Here is a 9,925-nt window from a genome sequence, read left to right as displayed (position 1 = left end):
ATATAAGATTGTTAATACATGTTAATATAGGTCTATCGCAAGAGGTAGAACTCCTCTTGTGTGCATTGTGAGTATGTGTGCATGGTTGTGTGGGTTTATTGATTAACATAAGTGTTTGTAATAAGTTAGTTTAGACTAGGTCCAGTTATTTATATATTGGGCTTAGTACACTCTTGTATGGTGCTAGAAAGGAAGATTCCTATAATTGGAGACTAGTATATGTATGAAGTGTAGTAATAGGTCTAAGCTATAATATATATCTCGCACCTTACCTTTGAAATACTTGATCACTCCTAACGTACTTACCTACATTCAAACAAGAAACCTTTTCAATGACAAGAAGAAAGAGAGAAGAGTTTGGTGTTCCCACAAAGTCAAAACATTGTTTGGAGCAAAGTTTCAAATAGGTCAAGTTCACTCCATCCAAATGAAGTCGAGAGGTCAACGAAGAAGCAATAAAGTCTAACTACTTCCATGAGGTGCACTGAAAGTTTTTACCAAATGGTTTTATTCTTGGGAAGCATGAACAAGACAAAGACTAGTGCGAACTTGAAAGGAATGGAGGCCAATAGTAGGCAAGAGTAAGCAATAACTAGATAAAGTACATGCATTGATGGTTCGTAGGTTGGCATATCTAAAGGTTGGGTTGGTAGTTAGAGGTTCCTATAAGCTATGCTAAGTTGTTAAGAGTGTAGGATGGAGTGAATATCGAGATGGAGTTGAAAGCTTAAAAGGAAACTTTATTTGTCATTTGAAGCGGGTGCATATGACTCTTCTCAATAGAACTAAGGACAGAACATGTGCACCTCTTAGAAAGTCCACGCCTCCCTATGATTGTGGGTGTTGGTGACTTGCACATACTAGACAATATGTAATTGGTAGCACAAGGAGGCATCTCGTGGTTGTTTTGCAAAGAATAGTGTGAAACTTCAACGCATATTGCCAATTGGCCCATTTCAAGCTTGGTACTTACTCTACCTTTTCATGGCCCTATATACGAGGGAGGGGGTTTTGATGTGCATCCACAAGCTTCACACTCCTGAGTGCTACCTAGCTCAAAAGAAGAGGAGGAAAGTGATCCCTTTTTGCGAGGTGGGTTTGCAACGATTAGCTTGCAATAATGCGCGGTTTGTATATAGGAGTGAGATGGCAATCCCTGCTGACGAAAATCCTGTACATGGTTTTGGCATTTTCCAGGGTGCTCGATTGAACTACGTGGAGCCCAATCCACAACGCATTCAGTGGCCGGATCATCATCGCTAGCCAGCGCTCAATCCAGCAACGCATTGGAGTTGCTTCTAATTTCTGTTCTTGCTCTTCACCCATACACGAGGGCGGGGGAAGACGGCGGCTCTTGATAAGATGGGCTCATTTCCATTCTCGTCTAGCTTCGTCGGTTTTGCCCTTGCATCAGTACTCATCAGCTCGACGCTGAATATGCCAGGGCCTTTGGGTGCATTATGCGCATCCTTTCATAGCACGCTGCCTAAGAATAATAATGAAAATGGCATGATTGGCACTGGCCTGCTGTCCTACGACTACTACAAGGAGAAGTGCCCAAATGTGCGAGAGCTGGTGGCGGAGAAGGTGAAGGAGATCGTGATGCAAAACCCAAGCCAAGCTGCAGGGATTTTGCGCGTCATGTTCCACGATTGCTTTGTGCAGGTGGTGGTTCCTTCCTTGACAGGAAGAAATTCTGAAAGGAGTACTGGTCGTCTTTCTAGTCTTCAGTTTTTCTCTGTTTGTGCTTTAAATCGTCCCCCTCGGATGACAATGATTGTGTTGGGCGTAAATGACTGCAGGGCTGCGACGCGTCGGTGCTGCTGGAGGCGCCAGTGACGGAGCTCATCGCCACGCCCAACAACGCGTCGCTGCGGCTGTCGTCGCTGAGGGCCATCGATGACATCAAGGAGGCCGTGGAAGAAAAGTGCCCCGGCATCGTCTCCTGCGCCGACACCCTCTCCCTCGCCGCCACCATCGCCGTCCACCTCGTGAGTGTCTTTTATATATATATATATGTGTGTGTGTGTGTGTGTGTGTGCCACTCTACCCGCGCTGAGCGCTCTCTTGCTCTCTCTCCTCCCCCCAGCCCCCACAAAAAGGAAACTTTCCACATGCAAAAACTTTAGAAATCCCCAGCAATTCAGTGCACTATTTTATTGTTGATTGCACCTCAATTTTCCTTGTTGCGCAAAAACCTCACCAACCTTTGTATGGTCTTCTTTGCCTTGTGTGGAGCTAGGTTGGAGGACCTGAAATTCCACTCGAGCTAGGTCGACGAGACAGCCTATCCGCAGCATCAAATCAAACTGTGGTGGCTAGTATTCCTCCTCCAACGCTGAACATTACTGCCTTGAAGCAGAACTTTCAAAATCATGGCTTGGATGTGAAGGACTTGGTTTCACTCTCAGGTAACTACCCATACACACTTGTGTCAGTGAAGCAATGCAATGAGATCTCCTCGGTTCAGATTTAATGATGTGGAATGCCAATCACTTTAAGGCATGCCATGTCTGAAGACCCTTCTCACTATCACTCAATGTGTAGTCAAACATCTCCCCATCCCCCTTCCCTTTCAAGTACAAAAACAGACTATCACAAGTCAAATACACTGCTACAAATTGTCAATGGGCTACCATATCACCATTACTTTTGAGAGGATGCTAATTGAGATTGGTTGTTCATTTTGAAATACTAACCGTCCAACTCTACTTCTCTAGATGGCTCACCTTTGACTTTCTTCTGGCGAATGTAGGAGGCCACACCATCGGTCAGGCCCACTGCAGGTTCATTACGCCGCAGCTCACCCCTACAGTCTCCACAGACCTCAATCCCAAGAAAGCCTTAGACCTGTCTCGCATATGCCTCCCCACCACTAATCCCATCAAGGCTCGTCTCACAACACATCTTGACTTCATCACCCAGGACCTCTTCGATAATGCCTACTTCAAAAATGTGCTAGCGAAGGCTGCCGTATTTCACACAGACGCAGCACTCTTGAATGCTACTGACACCATGCAACTGGTGGAGGACTATGCAAGAGATCAAGACAAGTTCTTCGAGCAATTCAAAGTTTCAATGATCAAGATGAGTAACATTGGAGTGCTTACTGGACAAAAGGGAGTGATTAGGAAGAAATGTACTGTTCCCAACTAGGTGAGCCAAAATGATGTTTTTTTTTTCCTCGGGCAATAAAGGTGAGCTACTTGGAGTGTACAAGCAAGGCAATTCATGGCTCTTGCTATGTGTAGTGAGGTCTTGGACCCCGACAAATATTTTCAAAATATACGTGCACCTAATCTACAATTTTTTGTATTGAAAGCACTTTGGGGTGTTGAATTCATGGATCAAATTAAAATGCTAGGATTACATCTTTGGCACTCCTTCAAACCTTTTCGATATTGAATTGGACTGAAATCAATGTCACCTAGTCATGATCAACACATAAAAGGGAAAATGCCCATACTTAGATACATCAAGAGTGATTTGTATGAAATCCTTCAAACTGCTAAAAGCCAAAACCTATAACCAAATCTTTCATATGTTATGCTTCATGTATGTAGTTCAACTACCTGGATATATATATTCGTTCTCCACTCAAAGCAAAAGGTTTTTTGACTTTACGAGAGTGACACATGAGGGATCCCTTTGGTGCCAATCGTATACTAGTGTTAGACCTCTCCTTACGACAACAGGGTCAAATGGTCTCCCTTGAGTTTAGAACACTCGCAATAAGAAGAGGATCAAAGCAAGGGTGTGAATGGGTGTGTTGATGCATTGCCTTATTGAAGGGTTGTTTTAAAGATAATGTTGTGGTTTTAACAAAGCCTTTCAAACTAGCATTGGAAAGAGCTTGGAAAAGTAAAAAAAGGAAACATTGAAAAATGAGAAGACTTAATTAATCCTAAACCTCAATTAGCCACTGAGAGAATTTTGTGTATGTCAACCATTACAATGTTCTCTTAGAGGTAGCACTTAAAGAAATTGAACCTTCAAAAAAGTAGACAACTATGACAAGAACTTTGAAGTCATAGAAGCTTTTTCTTCTCACATGCATGTGTGTGTGCAATCATGTGTGTGTGTGTGTGTGTGTAATCCCCCCTCTCCATATTTGTGCCATGTGTACTCACTTGTACACACATATGACCTTGTCCTTGTGATCTTTCTCTTACATACATCATAATGTCTTCTGTTTACCAAAAAGTAACTATTTTCCTATATGTGAGTATTTGAGAAAAAAATCATCATATAGAGGGGGACACAGACACACACACACACACAGAGTGTGTGCCACAAAGAGAGAGAGAGAGAGAGAGAGAGAGAGAGAGAGAGAGAGAGAGAGAGAGAGAGAGAGAGAGAGAGAGAGAGAGAGAGAGAGAGAGAGAGAGAGAGAGAGAGAGAGAGAGAGAGAGTGTGTGTGTGTGTGTGTACACATATGTCTATCTACACGCATGCTTTACATTTTCACTTTAGAATAAGAATCATGTAAGAGAAACTCAGGATTTATATACTTTGCATATCCACCTTACACACAAATAATATGTATATAGAGAATAAATATAGTATATTTACATATATGTGTGCACATAACCAATAGATAGTTCTTGTGAAGTATCACAAAACATAAAATTTGTGAATCAAATTCTACATCCATTACATGCCCTCCAAGTCACTTTACAAAGTTTAATCAAGGAAGGGGAATGTTGTTGCCTACATCCATACTAAGATATTATAGTAGCTCTTTAACTACCAGTCCATATAGTAGGTAGTAGAGCAAGGTCCTAGTGGATATTCATATCACTCCAAGTTAGCACTTGAAATAATATTGACAAAATGGGTCCATGACCAATTATGTGATTTGGATATTAAGAAGCACAAAGAGTGTTCATCAATATTTTAAAAATATACATTTTTAAAATCCCTCAAAAGGGTTATGTCTAGAAGAAACTAGGAGTGAAATTTCAATCTTACACACAACTAGCAATGATTGTAATTGAGAAGAAAAAATAAGAGTTATCAAATTGCCTCTAGAGTCCTTGTATCATTTGAGTTTCTGATCATATCCCCTAAGTAATAGAGTAGCATTGAAACCTAAAAAGGGTATGCAAGTTACAATAAAGGTATTTCATAACTAATATATTTGTAGTCACTTCTCTAAAGAAATGTATTGTTCCTAACTAGGCAAGCCAAAATGATGATTTCTTTTCTTCTAAATAAAGATGAGCTAGTTGGAGTATACAACATAGAATTGCCATTATAAAGAAATGCAATTCATTGCTCTTGCTATACATAATGAGATTCTGTTCTCCAATAAGTATTTCCAAAATATCCATGTACCTAATATACAATCTTTTCTAGTTGAACCTATTTGGGGAGTTGAAATCATGGATCAAATTAAAATGCTATGATTACATCTTTAGCACTCCTTCAAACCACTTCAATATTGAATTGGAACCTTTCTAGAACTCAATCTCACCTAGTTGTTGAACAATACATAAAATATCAAATGCCCACACTTCGATACATCAAGAGTGATTTGTATGAAATCTTTCAAACAACTAAAAGCCAAAGTCTATAACCAAATATTTAATAAATTCTACCCCCTATATAGTTTGGCTTCTTAGATATATCTTTCCATTCTTCACACACAAAGTAAAAGGTTTTGCTACTTTACAAGAGTAACTTGTGAGGGATATCTCTGGTGCTCTTCCCAAGATAACAAAGTAAGATTTCCTCTCTTAAGTTTAGAACACTAATAATAAGAAGAGGATCAAAGCAAGGATGCAAATAGTGCGAGGAAGCATTGCCTTATTGAAGGATTATTTTAAAGATAGTAATGTGGTTTTATCAAGTCCTTTCAAACCATCTTTAGAAAGACAAAAAAAAGTTAAAAGTCACCAAAAATTTTAGAAGACTTAGTTAATCCTAAATTTCAATTAATGTTGCATAATTTCATTGAGAGAATTTGGGGTATCTTTAACCATTACCATAGCATTCAATTATAGGCAACATTAATAGAAATTGAATATTAAAAAAACTAAAAGAATATAACAAGGACTTTGACATCACAATAGATTTTACTTCTCATATGCATATACATATACACATACAAAAACACACACATGTTCTTGTACCGCTACGTGGACACAATGTGAAAAAACATGGAATGAATCATCATCCTGCTTTCTTATTGATCTAAAAAGTCAATGCCATGTTAGTCATTGGTATCAGTGTTCATAGTTTGGATGGTTCAAAAATACTAGATTTTTTGATAAGTTTAGCTTATTTTTTATATTTTGGATATTATTTCTTGTAAATATCCTAAAAAGCTATTAAAAATTTCTAGAATAGGGAGCCATACAAAAAGTAGATTTCTTTCTTAGCTTGTTTGGGAGATTTCATGCAAAAAGAAGGACTGGTGAAATCGCATGATGCACAACACACAATTGTAGTTTACATGCAACAAATACTCCGAACTAGGAGAAGAAGGAGTGATCTAGAATAATCTTGATCAGGTGTCTTGGGGTTCTGCCCCCCCTTTCGGAGTCAACGGAACCATCAAATTTGTGGTCTGAGCAATAGAAAAGAAGTTAATGTTTTATACACATTTTTTATCTAGAAGGGAGCTCTAGGAGATCTAATGCTTGGAGATTGCTTTTGAGTAGTGCCAAACAAGAAATTTATTTATCTTTTTAGGTTCTATCAATACATAGTGATTTGATTCATTGTGCTTTGTTTTTATCTTGTATACCTCCTGTTTATTCTTTTTCTTCTCTTCTATCTCCTATTCTCTACTTCCTTTTATCTCTAATCCCTGGTGGATATGACCTTTTGACACTAAAACCCCTTCGAAATTGGTGAACCCGATGTGAAAGGTCATCAAAAGGAAAGATAGGCAGGGAGAAGCTTCAAGCACAATTTGTAGTTATGTTTTACAGTAGTTAGTGTAGAATATGAACATGCTTATGTAGGTACAACAACAACATGTGATGCAAGCTTTTGCTCAAACAAAACATGTTGTGATGAATTCTTTGCAAGCAATTGACCATGAGGTGAAGTTCTTTAATGGTAGCAATGTATCCACATATTTGCATACCTATGCTCAAAAGATGGAGTTCTTTTGGGTGGCTCAGCTTGCATGGAGCCAATATTTTATACATGTCACTATACATGAATTGAAAGCCTAAGTTACTGAATTATACATACAAGATGTTGATTGGGTAGCTTTCAAGAAGACACTCGAGGAAGAATTTTACATTGAAGACACTAGTTTGATTACCTGCAAGACTTTCAAGGAGCGGGTTCTACAACATAATAAGGGTCTTGTGGCTACAAAGTTATTAAGATAATTTGAAAGTTGATTTGAGCAGTTAGATCTTGCAGAACAACAAGCTCTTGCAAAGTCAAAAAATTTGAATTGTTTCTACAAGCAGCAGATCCTTAGCTTCAAGAGAATCTTGATGATTTGCTAGAGGATCAAACTACAGAGCCAGGTCCTAAAATAGAGTGGAGAAATGTCAAGGAAGCTATAACTACAGTGGTGAAAAAGCATTGAAGAAGAAAAAGATTACATGTATCTAGCTTGCCCAGTGTTATAGGCAAAATAGTTTATATATCCATTAGGCTATCCACTCATGTGGCTAACCCTATAGCTACACTTGATGTTGTTCCAACTATTAGGGAAGATGTATTAGATGAATCATTCAAAGGCATGCATGATCTTTGATTGAAGGTCACAAAATTGGACGAGAAAGGACAAGAGAAAAGGGGACAATAGGCAGTAGCCCCTAAATCAGGGAAAAGATGTATGTGGTGTGATAGTTTGCAGCATGAAGGGAAGGATTGTGTTGCTTATCAGGAGGCCTTGGCATGACAACTCATCTTTTGGAAAGATGGCAAGATCCATACACAAGAAATAGGATCTCCTCTTGCTTTGAATTTTGGAAAGGGAGGTATGCAAAATTTGTTGGAAGACTTGGTTGTTCGAAATGCTTATGCGACTATACATGCTTCTACTTTTGGTTTACAGTTAGATAGAATGTCTGACCAAGTGATGCTTAGTCCGAAGGTTGCAATATGGACACATGCTTTGCATGTAGCTGAAAAGAGAAAAGTTATTGATAGTGAAATGTCTCACGTAGGGCAATACATTCATGACATAACTGGCTAGGAATCAGTGGTAGATGTATATTCAATGTATGCATATTTAGCAAAGGTGCAAAACACATATATACTTGTGGAAGAGAAACGAAAGAGAGATGAAGATAATGTAGGGATATTTAAGATAGTGACAAGAAGAAGTGTGGATCAACCTAAAGCTACAAATCAACCACCTCCCAAGCATGTTATGGAAGTGGTTGGTCAAGAGCAAAAACATGATAGCAAACAAGAGGGCAAAAAGAAGGGCAAGCAGCTAGGATATAAGCTGCACTCTGATATTGAGATAGCCACAGATCTTAAGAAGGTTCTTGAAGAACGGATCTTAAACAGCTGGGTGGAATTCACCTTGGGAGAGGTGCTTGTTATCGCCAAGCAAAAATTTCATGATGAAGTCATTGAAATAATTAAGAGGAAGAGTAAATTTCTTGGTGATACCACTAGTGCATTGCTGCAATTTGAAGATGAAATGGGTTTGTTGGGTATTCGCACTAAATATGAGCATGATGTAAGTACTCATTTATCTATGTAGGATGCTACTAATCACTAGATAGCATGTGGAAAAGAGAAGAATGCGGCTAAAAATGCGTTGTCTTGTAGCAATATTCATGGTGGAGTAAGGTAGATGCACCAATATGGGGAAGAGACTCCAAAATTTATTCCTCGAAGTCATTATACAAGAAATCATTGGGCCAGGGCTACCATTGAAATGGTAGTGAAAATAGCAGAGGTTGAAAGTCCTTGTGTTGCTTTGCTTGACCACAGGTTTGAGATTAATGTCATTGAGTGTGGATTATATGAGAATGGTGTATGGCATGTGGACATTGATCATGGTTGGTGTATGAGGGCTGCAAATAATCCTTTGTATGCAATGATTCTAGGATAGCGCTATATTAAAGGAGTACGTATGGAAATAAAGGTGCTTGATGATGGTTCTACTTATGCAAGAATCAAAAGCAAGGATGGGAAGAAACTAGTCCAATTTCTTACCGTTTGTGTTAATCATCCTAGGAATCGGGATACGCTTCGAGAGTTTCCTTTTCCTCCAAATGCAAGGGAATTCAAAGACCTAGATTTTGATTAAGCACTACTATAATGTGGGGCTATAATAGTGCTATTTAGAGGATATACTCACCTCTTGATGGAATGAAGCATGTATTTACTATTGATTATTCTCAGTTTACATCAAACAGTTCATGTTGGTTTAAGCCTATGAAAGCTATGTGCAAGGCTGAACACATATCTATGAAACTACCTACTAAGAAACTGAGAGTACTAGGGTTGTTAGTTGAAAATGAAAGCATTTTAGGCATTGTTTATGGGCTGAATATTATTGACACTATGATTAAAATTTTGGCAACTATACATGCAGAAAATGAGGCTGAAAATAGAGTGTTGTTAATATGCTCTTTGGACATGTATGATATTATAGCATTGTTTGCTCAACAGGAAGGATTACAATGGGTTGAAGCATTTGTGGAGACAAAGTATAAGATGGTTGACAAAAAGGTGAAACCACTTGCTTTGCCACTTCCACCATAAAGTGAGGGTCTATATGAAAAAGTGTCAAGGCAGCCAACCTTACGGGATCCTAAAGATATAGGTCATCACTTTACAACTCAAACATTACATGAATTGAAAGTTGGTGCAGAAGGGCTTCTTTTGCCTCATTGAAAGATACTTTTTTTGTAGATATTGGATAGGCATGAAAAATCATTTGCATTTCTTACTTACCAAAGCTAATGGATTTGCCAAATGAAAAGATTTG

The 9,925-nt window shown here is 38.7% G+C and overlaps 1 protein-coding gene across 1 annotated transcript; it reads left to right on the top strand.

Moving 5' to 3' along the window:
- The first annotated feature begins 984 nt into the window (after positions 1-984).
- Positions 985-3,306, top strand: LOC148029842 (peroxidase P7-like). Its single transcript, XM_087687142.1, has 5 exons — positions 985-1,092; positions 1,198-1,665; positions 1,803-1,991; positions 2,243-2,411; positions 2,756-3,306. The coding sequence occupies exons 2-5, from the start codon at positions 1,363-1,365 to the stop codon at positions 3,154-3,156; spliced, it is 1,062 nt and encodes a 353-aa protein (XP_087543268.1). The 5' UTR covers positions 985-1,092; positions 1,198-1,362; the 3' UTR covers positions 3,157-3,306.
- The last annotated feature ends 6,619 nt before the right edge of the window (positions 3,307-9,925 follow it).

Source organism: Lygodium microphyllum, chromosome 10, assembly GCF_053477565.2.
Source record: "Lygodium microphyllum isolate KBCC chromosome 10, Lygodium_microphyllum_v1.1.10, whole genome shotgun sequence".
Taxonomy (NCBI): domain Eukaryota; kingdom Viridiplantae; phylum Streptophyta; class Polypodiopsida; order Schizaeales; family Lygodiaceae; genus Lygodium; species Lygodium microphyllum.
The sequence above is the reverse complement of the archived record's forward strand: the minus strand, read 5'-3'. Positions and strand labels throughout refer to the sequence as shown.

Excerpts from the sequence above, each read along its gene's own strand:
- LOC148029842 (XM_087687142.1), top strand. The coding sequence starts at position 1,363 with ATGGGCTCATTTCCATTCTCGTCTAGCTTCGTCGGTTTTGCCCTTGCA. Across the intron at positions 1,666-1,802 it reads TCCACGATTGCTTTGTGCAG|GGCTGCGACGCGTCGGTGCT; the intron begins GTGGTGGTTCCT and ends AAATGACTGCAG. Across the intron at positions 1,992-2,242 it reads CCACCATCGCCGTCCACCTC|GTTGGAGGACCTGAAATTCC; the intron begins GTGAGTGTCTTT and ends GTGTGGAGCTAG.